At 35.9% G+C, this 23,519-nt stretch overlaps 1 protein-coding gene across 6 annotated transcripts in view; it reads right to left on the reverse strand.

The window, feature by feature from the left end:
* The window catches only part of prim2 (DNA primase subunit 2), a 126,744-nt gene that overhangs the window by 32,563 nt on the left and 70,662 nt on the right, over positions 1-23,519 (reverse strand). For 4 of the 6 annotated variants that reach the window (XR_015505069.1, XM_087277776.1, XM_087277777.1 and 1 more), the window contains 1 exon segment: positions 22,093-22,278. Coding sequence is in view for 3 of the 6 variants with exons in the window: in XM_087277776.1 (XP_087133902.1) it covers positions 22,093-22,278 (186 nt within the window). In the remaining 3 variants the exon portion in view is untranslated. 6 annotated transcript variants of the gene reach the window in all.

The raw sequence follows: 23,519 nt of genomic DNA on the forward strand, positions 1-23,519 counted from the left end.
AAGGTATCATCAAGAATATAACGAAGTAAATGGGGTCAGATTTGTTTTCACTCTGACTTTAAATATCCACACGCTGAAACCCAGTAAATGAATAATAATAAAAAAATGTAACATAGCAAAACAATCATCACATAGGGTTTCTCTGCCTCACAGCACTCTACTTACAGTTAAGGCTGTCAAGCAGTAACCCGCAGACAGTCGCTGCTGTTGGCTGCACCATCAGCTCATTAGAATGCAACTAATTACTGTATTAATGTCAACAGCCTCTCCCTTAATGTATGCAAATGCACATCTGAGCCATTTCATATTCATTCCAAAGCAAACCTGGAGAAAAATTGGTACCAAAATAAACAGCCAGTTAATCAGTCGTCATTTGCTGCAGATTATAAAACAGGCTCCTGATGTGACCTGTTCCTCGCTGGTTTTTGGCTCGTCTCCTTCCAGATGTTTTCAGGAAATTGACTGCTACATTATTACACTTGAAAGCACCAGTGCTTCATAATGCTGTTCACTGCACACAACAGGAGGAATTTGAAAGGCTTGGTTTCTGCATTTTCTTGCTAATTTTAGTTGGCTATTTCTGTGAAAACAAGAAAATATTACCATAAACAAAAGAAAGTTGAGCTAAATGTTTTATTGTAGCCATTGTGTGCGTTGTATGGGTATTCAGCTTCATTATTGAAACATGTACATATACAGATACATATATACACTCTGCGGCGACTTTTTTGTTAGGTACACCTGCCCAATTGCTCGTTAATGCAAATTTCCAATCAGCTGATCACATGGCAACAACTCAATGCATTTAGTCATGCAGACATGGTCAAGACAATCTGCTGCAGTTTAAATGGGGAGGAAAGGTGATTTAAGTGACTTTGAACATGGCATGGTTTTTGGTGCCAGACGGGATGGTCTGAGTAATTCAGAAACTGCTGATCTACTGAGATTTTCACACACAAACATCTCTAGGGTTTACAGAGTTCTGTGGGCACGAATTGGACAATAGAAGATTGTCAACGTTGCCTGGTCTGATGAGTCTTGATTTCTGCTGCGACATTTGAATTGTAGGGTCATAATTTGGCATCAACAACATGAAACCATGAATCCATCCAGCCTTGTATCAACGGTTCCGGCTGCTGGTGGTGTAATGATGTGGGGGATATTTTCTTGGCATACTTTGGGCCCATTAGTACCAATTGAGCATCATGTCAACACCACATCCTACCTGAGTATTGTTGCTGACAATGTCCATCCCTTTGTAACCACAGTGTACTTATCTTTTAAGGGCTACTTTCAGCAGGATAACGCGCCATGTCATAAAGTGCAAATCATCTCAGACTGGTTTCTTGAACATGACAATCAGTTCACTTTACTCAAATGGCCTCCACAGTCACCAGAGCTCAATCCATTAGAGCACCTTTGTGATATGGTGGAACGGAAGATTCGCATCATGGATGTGCAACCAATAAATTTCCAGTAACTGCTTGATGCTATCATGTCAATATGGACTAAAATCTCTGAGGAGTATTTCCAGTACCTTGTTGAATCTATGCCATGGAGGATTAAGGCCGTTCTGAAGGCAAAAAGGGGTCCAATCCAGTACTAGTAAGGTGTACCTAATAAAGTGGCCGGTGAGTGTATATACCATTTTTGTGTTCTGGATTTTCTAGACCTTCACACGACAGTTTCATAAAATGGTCGTAAAGACACTGAGTTATTGCGGCCATTTTTCTACCGTCGACCGGCATTAAAACAAACCAAACAAAAGATTTTAAGCACATTTCAAAGCACAAGGCTAGTAAAACTCTATTTAAGCTGTGACAGTCCACTCACTGTAGTGAATAGCTCTGGAGTGTGTTGAGCAGGTGATTACATACAGTATATGTTTTTAAAAAGACTGTCTGGCAAAGCTGCTAAAACACAGCTCACTGAATTCACACTGTGCCCTGTGGGACTACAGATAGCATCACAGGAATTCACTCTCTTTTTTTGTCACCAGCACACAGATAGATGTACGTGCCCCAAACACACACAAGATCTTAGTATGACCATCGGCAAAGTGGCTCTTTGGGACTGTGATAAACGTCTATGTTAAATCGACCCAATTGATGCCAAAGAGTGGTAAGAATGATAAAACACACAGACTTGCTAATACAAAATAATCTGTTAAAATGTAAAGCGTATCAGAGATGGCAACAGTGAAAAATGTGCATAAACCTATTTAAGTCCAAAATCGCTGCTCAGGGTGGTACAATCAACATTTCATATCTCTGACAAAAAGGAATGCTTTATATTCTTAAGAAATGGAGTGTGGAGGAGAGTGAAAACCACTACAATTTCTTAAGATTGCTCTGTAAAAAGGAACAGGAAGACAAAATGTGAGTTCAAAAGATGGATGTCTCAGAAGAGGCATTAAGCGCAAACCCAGATGAAAAGAGTGGCTGGGCACAGCTCTTTGCGTGCCTGTGGGGCAAGCTTTGAATCTCAATGACAACCATAGCTAAAGTGCTATAGATATTTTGTTGTTGCACTTAGTACTTAAAAGAAGCACTATTGCAATTTTTTACTGTCCCATAAAAACATTGCTTGTCTGACTGCATGATGTTTATTATTGTATATAATATAATAGGTGCAAATATATTATAAATGTCGCAATTAAAGTGCAATGTGAAAACGAATGACACGTCTTGATTAGAAATTTGCATTACATTTACATCTGCTCTCGCTGCATCAATTTTCATGTTTTCAGCAGCATTTAGCAGTAACCAATCTCACATATTTATGTTGTGCTTATCCTGCATTTTAGTGACTACTCTCATCATAAACAATTTAAATTATTTCTTTAATTTACAGTGCACATAGTTTCAGTAATTATAACAGCAGTGCATATCGTGTGCTAGACTGAAGTGATGAACTGCTTCAGTGATGGGGAATGCTATTTTCTCCATTTTCTCACATTGTTTTTGTTCAAGCTGTTAAAATAACCTACAGTATGTGAAAGTAGATGTTCAGACGTGTCTTAGTTTCTTTTGTGTACACTGTTTTGAACAAATATAAATCAATAAAAATAACATTTTTTATATTATAAATTAAGAAAACGTATAAATGTTTAACTTTGTCAGCTATGCAATACTCAGTTGGGTAAGTTACTTTTCAAAAGTAATCGATTACAATTTACTGATTACTACTTGAAAATTGTAATCTGATTACATTACTAATTACTTCATGTAAAAAGTAATCAGATTACTAATTACTTTACCTTGAAGTAACCTTTAAAACATAAATATACCTATGAAAATACAAATTATACAGCAGCTCTTTCGGTAATTTAATATCACTGAAAAACATTACAATAGGTTAATCACAGCAGCTTGACATATTCAAAAGAGCTAGAGACAGTTCTCCTAAAACTTAAAATTCTCTCATTATTTACTTGTTCCAAACCAGTTTGTCTTTTTTTCTTTTTTTTACTCAAATGAATACATGAAGAAACCTGGATACCTGTAACCACTGACATCCATAGTATGAAAAAGCACTGCAGTGTTCTGCGTTTGTCTGAGGTAATTAGTCTAACGAAATGTGTATATTCCTTATAAAGTATGAAGCTGATCAGTTAGTTTGTGCGCCTGGGAAATGCAAGCCCATGCAATATGCGCATGCGCAAAAGACGCGATATATGTAAACGGCCCCATAAGGAGTTACGTAGCAGCTACATAGACTGACTTTCACAACAATATTTTAGTTTTTACGCTCAATGAAATCAAAGTAACGTCTCTATTTCCACTTGAACAGCAGCTATTTCAGCTGGTGTTCTCCAGCAATTTAAAAGCACAAGATTATTAACTGACGCTGCAGCAGAAAACGTGATTTAAAAGAAGCATTTGTTTCTTCTAAATATTATATTTGTTACATAAATAACACAATTACATTGAGTTTAGTAACTGTATTCAAATTACATGCATGTAAAATGTAATGTTACATTACTGCGTTCCTTAAAAATGTAATTAGATTACAGTAACCCATTACTGTGGAACGCGTTACACCCAACTCTGATGGGCACTATAATATTTAACACCTGTTCAACTGTAAATATTATTAACGCAAAAATCTATATTAAGCCAATAACGTGCTAATTAAATAAACTCAATGAATTTAGCCAGGCTAACCTGGTTAAGTTGATCTTCTGATGTAAAATTGAATAGCTTTTGGTTCCAAATGACCTGGTCTGAGTATCTCAGAAACTACAAATCTAAAAATAACTCACAAGTTTAGAGAATAGTCTAAAAAAAAAAAAAGAAAACATTCAGTGAACAAAGGATAAATGGGTAAAAAAAAAGGTCTTGTTGTGGCTAGAAGTCAAAAGTGGAGAATGATATGTGATAGAAAGGCAACAGGGACTCAAATAACTACTTATTATAATTGAAGCCTGTAGAAGAGAATCAAAACATGTCTAACCTTGAAGCAGATGACATTCATCAGCAGAAGAAGAGCACATCGATATTTTTCAGCTAAGAATTGCAATCTGAAGCTACAATCTGCACAGACTCATGCTAAATGGACAAAATGAGACTAGAAAAAAGGATGTCTGGTCTCAAGCTGGTTTCTTGAACATGACATTGAGTACACTTCACTCAATTGGCCTCCACAGTCATAAGATCTCAATCCAACAGAGCACTTTTGGGATGTGGTGGAATGAGAGATTTGCCTCATGGGATGTTGACATATCTGAAGCAAGTGTGTGATGCTGTCATATCAATCCAGATCAAGATCTCTTAGGAATGCTTCTAGGTTCTTGTTGAATCTATGCCAGCAATTAAAGCTGTTCTGAAGGCGAAAGGGCATCCAACCTGGTACTACCAAGGTATACCTATTAATAAAGTGTATTTATCACTGCCAGATCTCTTGCATGGAAGAAACAGAGGCTCATTTTGACTAATAATTGTCCTCCGCTGTCTGAATGCATAATGATGTCTCTTCACAGTTCCTGTCCTACATGTTCCTCTGTTACTCACTGACTTTTTTCTGTGTCAATTAGCGCGGTTAAGCTATTGTGGCGCATGCAGACTTGGCTGAGTAAACAGCGCGAACAGTTAGGGGCCTGAGTGATTGAGAGGGTCTAGTTTTCTCCATACAGTCTGCAAGAGGATCTGAAGGTCTCTCGAGGGCCTGGCGCTCTAATTAAACAGGCAGCTGCTATGGGGGGCGTGGGGGATGTTTTAGACGGCTTGGCCCGTAAACAACGCAGCCACTTTAGACACCATCATGGTTCCTTGTAGAGCATTTGCCTTTTTGACACTAGTAGGGGGAATACATTTTCTTACCATAAATTATGCTCCTCGTTCTCCCTGAGGGAAACATTAAGAGAGGAAGGTGAGGAAAAGAATGTGAAGAACATAAAAAGAGAGATGGATTTGAGAAAGATTCTCATTATTCCTTGCTAATACACCTCAATGGATATCTCAACCCAAGACAAAATTGTACTTCTGGGCATACTATTAAATGTGTTTCAAGGTTACAATAAATGGGTTTAATGCCAAAACAATACAATTAAATACAATTAAATGTTTGCAGGAGAGAAGTTACATGGTGTCAAAAGAATCTGTGGCACTCCTATGCACCACAAATCCTCCAGCTGGACATCTTGGTGCCGAGGCCACCAGTGGAGAATAATAAAGAGGCATCATGGTTCAATTAAAGAGAAATCAGGAGGTGTGAGGTGCTCTGCTTGCAGCATCTATCCTTCAAGCACTCCTCAGCACGGGTGAATAAGCCAAACAGTGATTCATGTGCCTTAAAGGTTACTGGCAAAATGCTCAAATGTATTGTAATTACCTTTGTCTTTTCGTGAAATATTTTGCATGCTAATGTTCTTTTCAAGAAGATAATTCACCCCGTGTGAATGTTAAATGATTCAGCACTGTGTAAAGGCTAAAAGTGGCTACAATGTACTTTGGAGGGAATCGAGATGACCTCCTAGGCAATTATTTTAAATGCTACGCATCCTTAAAGCAACTCATAGCTGGATTATATACAGCAAAAGCTTTTTGGCATTGATTAAAGTATATAATCAGACTACAGATGATCTCTGGAGATCAAACAAAAGCTCTTTTTAAATCTTAAAAAGTTCCTTTGTCCTTCATTTTTAAAGTTTGTTGTATAAAACACAAAACACAAACCTACTTACTAGCTTACTAATTGGAGAGGGAATGAATATTTCAATTAGGTTACTTAACAATTAATTAAATAAATCCATATAATGAGGGAAAGTTCTTTAATCATGATTAACGTGCAAGCATTAAAAACAATACTCTTATAATAACACCCTATCCTAACTAGGTTTAATGCAGCAAAGCTACAAGATAAAAGCTTTCCCCCTGCAAATCTTACTTTTAGTTCTATAAAGCCACAGGAGGACTCCATGTGGACTTCAGCCTCTATTTCCGTAATGTCAGACTTTGGCTTTGTGTCAAATCACTTAGAAATCAAATTGAAAGATGGTAAAACACCCTGAATAACATGTTATAATATTTTGCAGCAAAATATCTGTTCAAAGTCATCTTATGGTTTATAGTTTAACAGTAAATAGGCAAATCAACAGTACCATAGTTCTCTATGTGTCAGATTACATTTGATGATTTTTCCCATTTAAATTGACCATTCGCTAAGCCGCACCCGAAACCGCCACACACCAATCGTGGCTAAGCAAAGGTAGCTACGTCCAGAAGGTCTGTCAAGCTTTCGACCGAGGGAAACAAGCCAAAGTTTTGTGCATATGGATTGTGCAAATGTGATACCCGGTATCCTAAAAGTTTGTACGGGGTGGTAAAATTTTTTGTGTTGGATTAATATTTGCCGGTAGGAAATAAACTTTGACTTTCATTCCAATTCATTTATTTTTTCCCACTTAACTGCAAATTAGAATAGACACTGTACAAAAAGCACACAAACACACTGGCAGTACTGTACATTGTTATGGGTTAATGGTGCTAATATTTGGCACAAATCCATCAATTTTCACTTTCTGGCTGTTCTTACTTTAAATTAAATATGTAGCTCACTGTCCATGCGTGTTTCCTCGCCGGTTAGTAACGCTATATTTTATTGCGCAACAATTTGTCTATCAGGCTTTTTAGCTAAAAAAAAAAAAAAAAAAAAAAGAGAAATCACGGTTTAATTAGTTGTAATTAGAATAATTTTAAATTTCACCTCTCCTGCTGTGCATGAACTAAGCTGTTGAATCATCAGCATATGAGGCGGCAAGGCTTTAGCTTCAATTTTGATTATGTTGTGAATATACCCCTGTAATGTATATTACAGCCCTTTTTTTTGGCTTTCGCATATATCTCACCTGTTTGCCAAAAATGACTAATTATATCTCTGGAAATGTTCGACACCGGTGCATACATATTGTTATAGACGTGCCAGGGATGAAAGCTTGACAGCAACAGTAACCAAGGAGGGCGGGACTTAGCGGAGAATCAATTGATGTTTTTTTTTTATGTTTTAGTTGGTTAATTTTTGTAATTTTTTATGGTACATGAATGTTTTCGAGAACACTTAATGTTTCTACTTCAAAATTTCTTCAGTGGGTAATCTGTCTGCATTTGAGTGGGACACCATTTCCCAAATCTAATATACTGATCCATATTTGCTTTCTCCACAAACTGCTTCCATTCACAGGCATAATAATTTGTAACCTTTATGTTTTTGAAGTTGACATGAAAGAAATTTTAGTTTAACACTGTCTTTTTGTTCATGTTTGGTGTCTATGTGCTCAGGAATACATCTATCAGGAGTTCAAACTGACAAGGTTTTAAAATATGTGCAGATGTCTTGCTTGTTGTTGCCAAACAACAAAGGCAAAATCTGTAAGTGTTCTGTCTTTATCTGAAAAGAGAAGCAGCAACTCAACTGCATTTAAAGAAACAGACAAAAACAGTGTGCTTTTGATTTTGTTTCAGCGTGGCATATAAATGAGCTATAAAGTGTTTGGAGCTAAATATTAATAGACATATTCTTTATACTTCAGCTAAAATCATGATATTAGCCCTTTTAATAAATACGCATTGGATTATTTTAGAATGTGTGTGTTACCAAAATTATATTTTGTATTTGTTTTTGACATGGTGTCAGCCTAATAAATTCTATGAGCAGGCAATTCAGACCAAAATGTTGTGCCAAACACGTTCCAAACAACGATAAAAATAAAACCTGATAGATCTATATACCCTCAATAAGCCAGTGATGTTACAGAAATGTGTCCATTCACTGCCTGATGGTTGAACAGTAGAATTGTTCATGCTCTGGAATTGTCCTTCGGCAGTGGAGAGCAGAACAGTATGTGTGAGCAAGTCTAATGAGCGTCACCCTGGTGCACCTCACATTGTGCTCGCTCAATCAAAATGAGTGTTAACAGCAACCATTTAGCCAGAGTGAAGCATGAAAGGACATAGATGTCTGACCTCAGCCATTCCTGGCCCTCTGCATGATTGAGACCCCAAAAAAGGTCCATGCCACTGATATGAAGCAGGTGCCATCAGGGTCTCGTGCTCCATAGAGCAATCAGACAGATCAGCCACAGGGTAAACAGTAATTTATTCATCCAAAAAATCAATGACTCGTGACAATATTTTGCATGTAAACCATTCCGGTGCTGCATTCAGAATGATGTCAGGTGAACATGCAGTTGTACTGCAATTACCATAATCATCATTATCATTAAAAATGATTAATGTTGTTGATTTACTCTCAACTGAACAGCAATAAATGGTACGGCAGATTATTAACCTTGGATTAAAAGGACCTAACACAAGTATTGATTAACCATCTGAAGTAGAATTTTTAATCAGAAAAAAGGAAATAAAACCATTACTGTAAAATAGACAGGCAAATGTATTTTTTCTTTTATATTACACTGTTAGATTTAATACAATTCTAAATACATTAATAAATTAAACAATATGATACTATCAATAACATGATGTAGTGTACTGCACAATTTAATGTACTAATAATAGGAATAAAAAAAATAGGAATAAACCAAATTACTGCAAATGCCATGTGCCCTTAGTTGTAATTGTATTGTTTATATTTTTATGGTATATGTGTAATTGTATTTATTGTAATTTCTTTTTAAATTGTACTTTTTACATTAATATTACAATTTATTTCGATAATTTTGATTCTCTGTATGTCCTGTACATGTGGATGAATTGACAATAAAGCTGACTTTGACTTTACTTTGAACAGTGTCAAGGTAATTAGAGTAGGGCCTACTAGGTTGCTAGGCATACTACAGTAGGTTGCTATGCTGAGGTAGTCAGTAGCTAGGTTTCCATCCACCTATTTTTTCATCTGTATTTTTTAAGATTAAATATACAGTTAAAGTCTTATTATTATTTAAATTATAAGCCCCCCTGAATTATTAGCCCCGTTTATTTTTCCCCAATTTCTGTCTAACAGAGAGAAGATTCAACAACAAGGTGTTTCAACACATTTCTAAATACAATAGTTTTAATAAGTCATTTATTTAAGTTTATCTTTGACATGATGACAGTAAATAATGTTGTACGTATACTTACTTGTACTTATATTACTATACAGCTTAAAGTGACATTAAAGGCTTAACTAGGTTAATTAGGCGGGTCAGGGTAATTAGGCAAGTCATTGTATAATAATGGTTTGTTCTGTAGACTATTGAAAAAAATATATAGCTTAAAGGGGCTAATAATATTGTCCTTAAAATGCATTTCTAAAAATTAAAAACGCTTTTATTATAGCCAGAATAAAGCAAGTAAAACTTTCTCCAAAAGAAAAAAATTATATGAAAATTTCCTTGCTCTGTTAAACATCATTTGGGAAATATTTAAAAAAGAAAATAATAATAATTCAAAGGGGGCTAATAATTCCTACTTCAACTGTATTTCATGTAAATAGAAGTATAGAATATAAGTAAAAAAAAGATATAAGTTTAGAAGTACAGACTAATGATGTGTGTGGTAATGGGGTGGAGAAAATAATAAGCTTACGCTTATTATTTTTTAGTTGTACATTAAGAAAAAAATTAGCATTAACTATGATGAAAATACATTGACTGAATAAACACCAGCATGTGCATCAAAACAAGTCTTTAAGTCTTTAAAAAATTTGGCGAGATGAAATTACATTTATGGACAAACCAGCAGACCGAACACATTGTACAACATCTGAAATGTTGCTTTGGTCATTCTAAAATCAGCAAGAGTCAACAGGACTTGGTATTACCTCCCAGTTTACTGTGGAGCGGCTACATACCCAAACAGAGGTTTTGGACTTCCAAAAGCCACAACACGTTCATTGTGTTTCGTCTCTGTCTCCTCAGGTACAATGTATGCAATTTATTATTTAAGAAAAAAGGCTCACAGTGCTTTCTCCTAGGCCAGCAACTTACATTTTCCTTTTGATATGTTTGCCAGTGTATTAGGAAGTGACTAATTTGTTCTCTTTGACTCATTGGATGGAAACATTGTTTTAAAATGATACTATATCCAACTCAACCTGTCACCTAAGTGTTTATTTGACAGTGTGAAAACGTCCAAACTATGACAACCACATCCATGGTAAGTGTTTGTAAGGGTGGAGATTTGGGGATTTAAAACTCAAACTTCTTAGTTCCCAGACCAATATTTCTGTTAGGGATAAGAGTCTTGTTAGGAAAGCCAAGGCTGTTTTGACAAGTATTTTTTGATTTGTAACAAATGGATGTGTCAAATAAATGGATGTCGCAACATTGCTGGTGTCTGGGTAAACACTCCTGTTCTGAACTTGTGTTGCGTCATCCTTCATGTTGATAACTGGTCTGCAATGTGTAGTTAAATCAAGCAGCACTGTTGTTCCACTTCTAGCTTGTTTACCATTTGGATTTTTTCTTGTTTGTAGCAGAAACAGCAACAAATATTCAAAGTTGGGCAACTTTACAGAGACTTTAAAGGGCACCTATTTTACCCCTTTTACAAGATGTATGATACGCTTTTGGGGTCTCCATAATGTGTCTGTAAAGTTTAATCTCAAAATACCAATCAGATTATTTATCATAGCCTCCAGAAATTGCCCATTTTATGTCTGAATGTACTGTTGCTGTTATGTAGCCTGCGGCTTTAAATGAAAATGTGCTGCTTTTCCTTGCCCAACCTAATTTTACATTAGGTAACTTTATTTAAAAATAAAAAAATAAATAAATAAAATAATTGTTGGGTTTCTATCACTCCAATATGACTGGACACACAATTTCTACACAAAGCTCTGTCCAAACAGCTTACAAAAGTTGATTTCCATCATAGGTGCCCTTTAATTCAACTAACAAAATGAATTGATGTGGGGGTGATGTCCGGCCAGATCAGAAGATGATCAGCAGGCCAGCATGGACCCACGTGCTCCCATAAAGACTGCCATGCTTTATGTTGTTATGTTATATGTTATGCATTGCATGTTTTTTGTGGGCTCCCATTTAACTGTAAAAAAAAAAGTTGAATGAAAAGATAAATATCTTAACTTTAAATACCATCTATAAAACATTAAAGAAAAATCATAATTTGTCTTAAAAATCATAAGTAAAATATCAAAATTAAAATGGCATCTCTTGTGTTTAACATTCATCATCAGCTAAAAATTCAGGATTGTATTCAGCACACAAACCGGCGACAAAAGAGAACGATCAAACCAACAAAGAGCTTTTTATTCTTTTTAAACTCATCAGGGTGCATAAAAACTGAACTGCATATATAATGCATGGGTACTATTAACAAGGCATTAGATGCTAAATGGTGGTTCACATCATGAATGCCCAGGCAAAAAGGGAACAGCAACCATGAAATGAAAAACAGCATCAAACTTTTATATATTCAAATATAAAAAAAAGACGAGATTATTCCTCATGATATTATCTGCGACCACCCACACCCACCACCAAATCAAAACAGGCAGTACAGACTGAGATGTTGCTGCGGTTGTTTATTTGCCATTGAAAGCGGAATGCTAATAAGGCTTTGTGGCGTCTGATATCCTTGACACCTCACATACATCACTCACAGAGCTGCAACATGCATCCCACCGACTCCACCATCCGCTGGTTAGTAAGGAAGGCAGTGTAGCTTATGAGTGGGTGGACTGAGTTCCACCTGAGAGGGCAGACTGAGGGGGACGCAGCCACCCTGGAAATGGGGCACTTCTGTGAGTGGCGGTGCGTGACCGCTGGAGAATGTGTTTGTCTGGATGCGTTTATTTATATATTTTTTTCACCTCTTGACTTCTTTCAGAGGAATGGTTGGCGGCTAAGAGAAGGAATATTTGTAAATGGACACCCCCTGACTGCTTTTGAGTCTGTGAAAGTGGCTTAGCAGTAGTCAAAGTAAAAGCACCTCTTTGAACTCAAGCATGTTCGGCGCCGGCAGTGCAGCATGGCAAATGTTCGAAGCCTGAGAGCTGCTTCGGCTTTAAGCAAAGGCGGCGTACTGTGGAAGGTTCTTTCTTTCCTCAGGAAAGTTTCCAAAAAGATTTATAAATTTTTTCATCATTTGCACCATTTCAAGTGCTTTTAGAATGACAACTAAATGTTACTCATTTTGTTTTGGAGGTCTCATACAGTAGATTTAATTATTAGCAGCCAAAGTAAAAAAAAAAAAAAAAAAAAGAATAAAAATAATAAGAAAATCACTTAATTATTCAAATGAATTGATTAATTTGAAGATTTGTTCTTTCCAAACCACTGCTTTCCAAGAGCCTTCTCTGCTGTGATTGGTCAGATGGCCCAGGCTGTTGTGATTAGTGTACTACTTACAGTGCATGTCTGAAATAAAACTCCCATTAACATTTCTGTTCAGAATACTTCTTTCTCTCCCTTTCTGTTAACAATGTAACAATTTTAACAAACAGTAATAACTTGATTGATTTTACTATATTAAATCAAGTCTGCATCTCACAGAAGAACTAGATCCACAAATATTAAGCTTTTACTTAGGGCCCGTTTCCACTAATACATTTTAGTTTTAAAACGCATAAGTTTTACAATGGTTATGCCTTCTATCCACAATACCCCAGAGTTTTTGGGCCCCAAAAACTGAGCTTTTTAAAAAAGCTGAAGAGGCTGTTTTCTTTTAAAATACTGCTGCTCTGTCTCAGTGTGGATGGAAGAAAATGGAGACACTTGAAAACAAAGGCATGGCTGCAGACATTCTTCACTTTCCACTTTTACTCAATATTAAGAACACAAAGTTAAGTCTTGCATTCTTTCCTTGTAAATTCAGACTTGGCAAGTCTTGCATGTAAAACAAACTCCAGAGGACATGCCCGGTAAATCTTAAAAGGGAACAGCGTACTCCATAACCTCATTCACATCACCCTGGCTACATTGTTTCACTGTCTTAACAATAAAATGAAGACATGATATGAGGAACTGCTTATTAATATTTTGATATGAACCACTTAACAGACACCAAAAGTGTTGAGGCATCATGTAGCTACACATTTATATGACCATCATCTTCACTGTATTTATAACACAACAGAACCTAAACCTGCCTCCTTTCAGTTTCATTAAAAAATATTAAATGTACCAGTTCTCTTTTGCTGAATATCAGTTTTAATAATTGATAATACAATAAGTTTATACAATATAGAAAATAAAGGCAAGCAATCAGTCAAATGTGCAGAACTAGTTTACATGGATACATAAATTAATATATTTACTTATCTTTGCGCTCGGCAAAAACACATTACCCAAGAACAAGTAATATCTTTCAAAAGACCAAAGTGTTGTTAGATATAGACCAGATTAATTATATATCGCGTTTAACAAATATAGTGAGATGAGATCCAGCAGTAAATCCAAGATAAACTGTCAGACGTGAGCTGCTCTCACCTAGGGTTTTGTGCTCAAAGCACACACTGACTGCCCGGAACTCAGATATGTGCATACACTGCAGCACATGACAGATTGGGCCCTATCATACACCTGGCGCAATGTGGTGCGAGGTGTGACGGAATTGTTATTTGCAGAGTCGTTTTGACATTTTGCGACAAGCTGTTTAAATAGCAAATGCATTTGCGCTCATATGTGCGCCCATAGGCATTCTGTTCTAAAAAAAGCAGGCGTGTTTTGGCGCGTTGCTGGCGCATTGCTATTTTAAGAAACTGTAATAGTCTGTTCTTTAGACCAGAACAAACCCGGTCTAAAGTCTCGCGCAGAGTGTGCCTCGCTTACACATTGCTTAATACACACAAGATGTAGAGTAATACTCAAATATCTTTACATATAAAAAAGAATTAAAATATTAAGGATATATATAGGATATAATAATGATATGTATAGAATAAAATATAAAGGATTAAAATATTACAAACATATTACTTTCTAGCCTCCATAAATTTAAAAACCACTGCCTTGAATCCTTCTTTATCTCGGTAGGCTTTTTTAGTTCATTCAATTTGCTTTTGTATAATGTTATTATTATTAGCAGTATTATTTATTATATGCATATTTATATTTGCTTTATTAAAAACAAGCTTAGATTTGTCCACCTGTCAGGTTTCAGACCATATGGGGCACAGCATGTGTTTTAGGATATAACTCAGGTTTTTGAACACACTTCGTTATTATTGTTCATTTATTCGTTTGCTGGAAAATTAGAACTGAATTTAGAAATAGTTTTGAAACAAATCTTTGCGCTTAACAAACAAAATTAATTATTTATAGGCTAATTGATGTCTGTGCGTATAAGGTTTCCCTATCCACGAGAGCAAAAGTGAAAGTGAATTATGAGATGCCTAATCTCTCATTCTCATGCTGTAGATGCTCTGTTTAACTGTTTTCTTGCTAGTGAAATGCTCAGTTTTTCCACTTACACTTACTTTACGTTCTGTAAACTTATGGCGCGACGCAACTGACTCTTAAAGGGAATGGGAGATGAGACTCTGATTGGTTTATTCTCAAAACACACCTATAACTCATTAAGAAAATAAACTAAACCCTTTTAGACCATGCGCCATGACGCAAAGCAGATTTTACCGTGCTTAAAATAGCAAAAGTGGATTCTGACACGCCCCGAATGCGTTTGCGCCCTGCGCTTTCCGCTTTGCGCATGGACCGTCAAAATAGAGCCCATTGTGTGTGTGTGGTCATGTGACGTGTGCTTTCAGCGGTGTATCGTGGACTGAGAGCTGTTCAGAAACGTTAGATTAAAAGCCAGTGTGGACGTGGATCATTTTCATTCAGAAAACATGGTTGTCTAGGACAAATTTGGGAAATTCTAAGATTCCTAAATTCCTAGGCTAAAATCTGTGATCCTTGATCATTGGTTTGACAAGTTCGTTTAATGGCTGTTACAATCAAAATTTTTCTCCCATGATGTTCTGGCAGTGTCAGAAAACTTCAGACACTTTCTGTAGGATGACAAAAGCTGCGAAAAGCATCCAACAACCAATAGGAGCATTAAATCTGATGATGCAATCTGTATGACAATTTCAAACCATCATGGGGAAATGTCAAAACTGATTGTTTCTTCCCAGTTTTATTATTATTTTGCCACTACAGATTGTTTATGTTTACTGTGAGGTATCATTTCAGAATGCGGGTCAGTGAAAGTGTCAGAAATGGATGACGTCAAACTCCAGGTGAGTTTTCTTCGTCATTTGGTGCATCTTCATTGTCGTTCAGTCTGACATTATGACAGCTGAGATCCTACAGCGCGACAAGAAAGCCATGTCCGTGCAGTCTGACATGCTACAGTCATTTACGATTGTTAAAAATCATGCAGTGTAAGCCAAGCTTTAAACATAAAACATTTATTTGCAATGACAAAAAAAAAAAAAAAAAAGATTGTTTACTGCCATTTTGATCAGTTCATTGTATCCCCAAACAAACAGGAATACACCAGCCTGCTAACCCCAAACAATTGGAACAATAATTATTGAACTTTGGAACAATGATTAAATACAAACTACATCTACTCTATTCATCCATTTTTCCTTTTTATATATGGAGGCAGTAATGCTGGACACAATCCCAACGACTCGGGCTCCATTCAGTTTAAACCCTAGACAGCTGGCCCATCTATTGCAGGGTTAAACTACTTTGGCATACCCACCCAAATTTACTCATTCATTTCCAAGTGCACTATATCTGCACTTGAATTTTGCTTGAGGGAACATGTTAAGAGCAAGGACAAAAACAAAGAACAGGACACGCAGTATATGAATATTAGATCTTTCCGCTCGACGGTGCACAGAAATTTCAGAGCTTCACAGCTTTTTCTAATGTACCAAAATTGGCCTGGATTTTGATTTTCTGAGGGCCGGACACCGCTAACCATTCTTGTCCTGCGAGTCCTATTTTAAGCTACCGCTGTTGAGGCATGTGTGGAAATGAAAAAGCAAGAACTAGGATAGCGCTTGAATACACAGCTCCAGGGTATTATATTACAAGAAAATGTAATTGCATTGCACAGGGGCACTGGTCTTTACATGTAAGGTGGCATCTGTCCGCTGACTTTATCTACATACGGGTATGGAGGAAAAAAGGTTGTACAGAGGGCAGAAAAAAAGTGTGTCTAATGAATTTAGACAGCATCTATGAAAAAGTACAACAGGCAGGTTCCAGAAGTAAAATTTGTTATCTATTTTTCTTTATTATGGTATTGATTTTTTTACAATACCTGAAATACAGATCTGCTGTGAGCTCTGATATTATTAATCTATGTTACAAGCTTCGCTAAAGCCATCAATCTAGATCATTTCTAATTTATTTCGAATTTTTTCATTAGTTTTAATGTAAAAATGCTGAACAACTGTACTTATCTTAAATGTAAGAAGCACTTGTTTAAACTATCGGGGATTTGGGGAAAATATCTAATTACGTTTTCTTTTTTTAAACAGATATTGCTGTTTCACTTAGATTTGCGATTTAATTTTGTAGTCAAGCTTCAGCTAAATATTCTGTATCTTAGCTTCTTACTGCTAAAATGCAGTGAGTGTTAGTTAAAAAAAGGAACTGAAAAGATATTACCGGAGTCCAATGTTTATTCAAATTTGTTTATAAATATTTAGAAATTAGTCACTCTTCTCTGAGTGAGTTATGCCGTTAGTTATCTCCTGGTGCCTTTGTGATGTATTTTCATATGATGTAATAGTTGCAAACATCTTTGAAATTGTACTTTGCTGTTGCTAGCTACTAGATTGAGCGTCACTGACAATACTTTTGGTTGACTTTTTAGCAAGATACTCCTCATAATTTCGCTGTGGTGCTTTATTGGGTGCTGGTTGTTGTATTTTCTCATGCTGTGGCAACAATTCTGCAACAGCTCTTACAAATGACCAGTTTTTGTTCAGTGTCGGTGACTTTGAAACCAAAATATTTCCATATTACTGACATGCTGTTTTTTTTTTTTATATTAATTAGTCTCGCAATGCTTCGGAAGTGGCGGCATCATCCCACTTATCCACGCTTTCTGTTTGTTTTATTTTGGGCTTTCCGCATAGTCGGCGCTATTCTGATTGGGCAGAACAAAAGTGTGCTTACTCAATTGGCTAGTAAGACCAATTTGCATTTGCTCTTGGTGAAGGAAATTATATAATAGATGAATATTTTTTATTAAAGCCTCTTGCAATTAGCTAATCGCCTCGTTTCAAATCGCAATTGTGATTAAATTTTGATTAATCGCACTGCCCTAGTTTAAAGTCTAAATGTGCTTTATGCATAGCAAAAGTTTTATAGCCAACGATAAACCTCTGGTGAAAGTTTAATGTGAGTATTTTTAATTTCACAAGGCTGTTTTTACAGCAATGTTGTAATGTGATTACAATACATTCAGTTAAATAGACTTAAGCTTCCATTTAGTTATTAAACGAGATGCGTAAAACGAGATGAATGTAACCACTAGTGGCATCAGTAGCAACAGGCTAGCACAGAAATTCCATTGAAAATACTGGAGTAAAATAAACTCATATTTTGAAGATGTGGCAGGGGGAATTAAAATTTAATTCAGTGCTTCTCTTTCGGTCTAAGACCCACTTCATATCATATCTGTAACAGGCAGTGAAGATGGCTGATTTTTATACAAATCAGATCTTAAACGTGACAAATTTGTAACGGAAAGACAGTGGCTAAAAATTTAAAGTCTGTGTGCATAAGCCCATTTATCAAGTTCAACTGAACCTGGTCAATAGTTAAAAGGATAGTTCACTCAAAACTGACAATTCTATTATTTACACTCGCTTCACTTGTTTAAGACCTATTTAAGCTTCTTTCGTCTGTTGAACACACAAAAGAAGATATTTTGAAGCAAGCTGAAAGCCTGTAACCATTGATTTTCATTGTATTTGTTTCTTTTTACTATTGAGATCAATGATTACAGGCTTTCAGCTTTCTTTAAAATATCTTTTTTTTGTGTTAAACACAAGAAAGAAAATCAAAATTAAACCCACCTGAGGGTAAGTGAATGGGGAGTTAATTTTCTTTTTTGGGTGAATAATTTCTTTAACATTTGAAGAAACTCATTTCAGCTATTTTGTAAAGCTACTGTTTATGTGCTTCAGAAAAATTAACAAAATTATCCAGTCATAAAATTAAAACATATTAGACATATATGTTTTTTTTCTCTCTTTCCGGGCTACAGTATGAACACTTTAACATTGATAATTTTCTATAAATGCCTAAAATCAACATCCCTTTTATTATGATTTCAGAATAATCACCGTTCATCTATTTATAGCAATTTTTAGACTACGCTTTGCAGAGGTGCTTTGCAATGTATTTCACATCTTGTCTGTCTTCTTGATCTTGATTCATTGCTTTTTCAAAAGTAAACTGACATCTAATTTCCTCCAAAATGCAAAAAGCACAGTTCTCTTTTAAAAAATCTTTTGAAACACCTTTTGCTTTACAATGATTTCTTAGAATATTGCCCAGCAGGTGAAAGAAGAAATGGACAGATCCTTTTATGTGGCTTTTTCGTTTTCGATTACTTGAGATGCTGATATTCACCCCAATTGCAGACTAATCAAAAACCATCATGTTGTTGCAGGTACTGTATTGTTCAACACGCAGGCTTGCACCGTCCTTGTGAATCTGCCCATGAATAATGTATTCATCCACCAAAAAAGGGAGAGAGAGAAAAAAATAATAAATTTCACTCTATTTGTGTGCACTCATTGTGGTTGCAGAATTGAACTAAGTTGCCTTAATACAATAAATTAATGAATATTAACTAGCAATGTTAAAGCACAGCTTTACAGTGTAATCTGCAGAACTAAATGATATTCATTACAGAATGCTATCCTTTAATTAGTCATGAATACCTTACATCTTTCCAAAGCATTCAAACAGACAGGGTTTCAGAGCGTTTTAGGAGGTTTCTCTTTAAGTTTTGCCACTTGCGCAGAAAATATGTAGTGCTTAGCAACGCTTAGTCATTTTAAATTTCTTGGACAGTCAAACACTTTTGCACAAAGGTAGATCAATTGCGTATTGAATCTTTGAGCTGCTGACAAACATACAGTCTATTAAATCCTGTTATATTATGAGCAGAAAATTTAGAAAACGTTCAGGCACAAAATCCTAATGGTTAGCTTTTCAACAGCTTCATAACATGAACAATAAAACATATTGGATTCTCGGATGCTTATAAATAAGAACCTAAACGTTAAATTTGAAATAAGATGAGCTGTGACATTACAATGTTTATAATGTATCTGCAGATGGCAAATAAACAAATAAAAGAGGGTGTGGGGAGGGGGGTTAATCAAATTTAAAACACCTGAAATTTATATTTTAGAAATGGCTTCCATTTCTTGCAGGTGAACAACTTAGATACTAGATTATAGATTACTATTACTATGATTACCTCAGGTACACCTCATGTGCTTTATTCAGTGCTAAATGCTAATAATGTGAGTTTGAATGCCATTTTACATAACATGTATTACCATAATACTGAAAGCAGCAGCAAAAAGATCACCTCAGATCTTGAAAATAAAACAAACCCTTTGAAAATGAACTTTAGAATTGTAACTCAATGCAAATCAACACATGTCTGTTATTTAGCATGTAAATTTAATAATGTTAAAGAGGTTTAATATACACTCATTAGGTAATAAACTGTACTATTTTGTGGGAGTGCAGTAAGTGCACTATTCTGTGCGTCTGAATGGCTAAATTTAGGTTTAGTCTGGTGCAAACAGCCAAACTGCTCATCACTACAAATCTCACTGTTAGGACATGGGGTTACAATGTAAACTGCTCACCCAATGCTTAAATTCGAAATATTTACAGTATTTGATAATTAATAACCAACTCATGTGGAACTCTAAATATGACATCTGTCCACCAGAGGTTGTATTTCGGACACGGACGCATACTTTGAGAGGCTGAATGTATGAAATACACTGTTTTCCAACGAGGCAACCTGGGGTGCTGAAATATAATTGGCTAAACTTGCATTGGGCGGGTTAAAAGAACCAAAACAAAGACAGCCTTCCAGCACATAACACACATTTTCAGAGCAAAATATCTGACTTCAAAATTGTTTTTCAGATAAACAAGAGTGTTCACTTAGCATGTTTCCTAAATATCTGCAAACATATTATGGTATTTTTATGCTTTAGAGTCAAAAAAAATTGCACCTTTAAAATGTTAAAATTAACTTTTGTGAAAATATATTGTCAATTAAGATTCCACCATTATTCATACATGTATATAGTTTGGGAACTGACATTTTGTTATTAAAATATGTAAAAGTAATCATGCTAAAGGTTACTTAAAAAAAATAAAATAAAAAGCTTTACTACATACTATAAAACCAGTCTGAAAGGTACTTGCCTAGCAGTTATATTTCGATTCTGTGGCTTATTTTTGGTTGAGTCTTTTTTTTTTTTTTTTTTTTTACCTCAAATGATTTTTTGTTCTGATTATGTTTTACATTTTTTGGTAAACAAGCTATTGTTAGTAGTGATATATTGGGATTTTTTTGTTGTTGTAAATAACGACAAAGAAATATAATAATTGACACAATTTTAATCACTCCAGCTTAGGCCCTTCCTTTTATTCCATTCAAGCTTGTTACAGCAATATGAACCACCAATGATTCTGTCAAGAATGCCCTTTCTGCTGCCAAACACGGTTTTCTGTTGATTTGTCCTACCCATCAATCCAAAGGTAGTTAGGTAATTTTGATAATGCAATAAGCTACCCATCAGATTTTGCTACCAGTGTAAATTTTTATGTGGAGTAGAGTGATATGAAGCTGTGTAACCTACCTAATCCCTAACCCCAAACTCAGATCCATTCAAATACAGTGTTGGTAGCATAATCTGATGAGTAGGATAAAAAGTCAGGACACTGGCCAAGAGAATATAACTAATACAATCCCCAGTGCTGGAAAAAACCCACACACACACTCTCATTCACACTCACACTAATGATCAATTTGTAATTTTCGACTTAAAAGAGAAATGCCCATATGATGTACACATTCCCAATTCATACAGGATCCCATATAATGTGGAGTTCCAAAACAGCTGGAGCAGTCAAGCAGAAATACAGCGTGCAATCAGTGATTTCTGAGATGCTACTGTGCTCTTGTGGGGCTAAAGATCACTACATAAGCCTGTCTGACAAAATGGTCATTCTCAGGTAAGGATATAAAATTCATTTGTTTCTCCTTGATTGAGCATCATTTGAGAATAAGCAATCATTTGCAGAGTGCAGGGAGGAGGGAAACATAGGTCTAAGACTGGGAGTGTAATTTTCTTGTTTAATGTACCATGTGCGAAAACGAAGATCTCACGTGTTCCTCTGGAATTGTAATTAAGGACAAGATGGAAGGGCGGCAAATTATCACAAGCATTAGAACTAAACGCGGCCTTCTAATACATTCTCTTGCTCATTTGGGTGACCCTCTCAAGAGTTATTGAGGGGTGAAGAAAGAAAATCACATCAGCAGAATTAAAAGATAGACATAAAAGAATTGCTAATAACACAAAAATATGAAGTAAGCATCTTGGGATGTATGTTTGGGGAAAACCAGGACAATGTGAGGGAGTTAGAAGCTGAAGTTGAAGAGTTACCTTGTCTGCATCGACTTTCCCCTTGACAAACTCTGACCTCCAGAACTGCATGGCCTGTTCCAGAGTAAGACCAATGCCCTTGAGGAAGAGGCCGTACTGCATGCGTCCACCGTGCCGCAGGTGGTGGTTCTCTCTCAGTGCCTTGTGGAGATGCCTCATACACAGAGGAAACGACTTGCCTGAGAGCTGGTGGAAATAAACAATAGAGAGGTTATTAAAGATCCCCTGAAGTGCAATGGAATGAGCAGCTTTGCTGAATGTGTTGACTAAACTTCAACTGAAACATGAAGACACAGTCACTGAGCTCATGACAGCCACAGTCTATTAAGCAATGCTGAGTCTGTCTGACCATTCCGCTGCTTTAAAAGACAAAATTTAAATGTAAAATTCAAATGAAATGGATAATTTTTTAGATGTGAAATGTGCAAGGCCAGAGCAGAATGTGCATGTTCTTATATATGCAAACGCTAAACCCTTGGTTTGAATGGACAGTTATACAGAAATATTATAAGTGACCAACTTCAGTTACATCTTGCAATGGGAAGAACAATTCAGAGAGCATTTGATTGATCAGAAAGTTGTAAAAGCTAAAATGCATGTTGACATCATAAAAATATATTTAATTCATATTGTAGGAAGAAAGAAACTCAACATTTTGATTATCTTTATCTCTGAAATGTAAATTGTCATTTTTTTGTCTAATTTAAGCACTTTTCAAGCACTTTGCAGATGCATTTACCAACTTTTCCAGCACTTCACAAGAGTTACGCTTATACAAGTTGAGTATACACTTCACAAGTTGTTATGCAGTTGAAGTCAAAATTATTTGCCCTCCTGTGAAATTTAATTATTTTTACAATGTTTTCCAAGTGACCAAGGAAATTTCTTCTAGAGAAAGGTTTAAAAAAATTATAATAACAATATCACTCTCCTAAAAAGCCAGATCTCACTGTACAAAATGCCTAAACCAGGGGTGTTCAAAATCGGGACCTGGAAGGCCAGTGTCCTGCATAGTTTAGCTCCAACTTCCTTCAACACGCCTCACTTGAAATTTGTAGAATACCCAGAAAGAGCTTGAATAGCTGGTTCAGGTAGGTTTATCTGGGGTTGGAACAGGACCGAGTTTAGACACACCTGGCCTAAACAATACTTACTTACCTACTTATTTACCAATCCACTTACTTTCTTACCTACCTACTTACCTGCCTACTTACTTACCGAAAATACCGACCTACTTACCTACCTACCCATCAACTAACCTACCTACTTTCTTACCTACCTACCTACTTTACCTAACAACTAAACTACCTACAGTTCCTACTTATCTACCCAATTACCTACTTACTTACCTGCCTACTTGCCAGCCAACCTACCAACTAACTTGCCTACTTACCTACATACCTACTTACCAAATTACTTGCCTACTT

The sequence above is a fragment of the Danio rerio genome, chromosome 13 (genome assembly GCF_052040795.2).
Source record: "Danio rerio strain M-AB ecotype USA chromosome 13, GRCz13ab, whole genome shotgun sequence".
Taxonomy (NCBI): domain Eukaryota; kingdom Metazoa; phylum Chordata; class Actinopteri; order Cypriniformes; family Danionidae; genus Danio; species Danio rerio.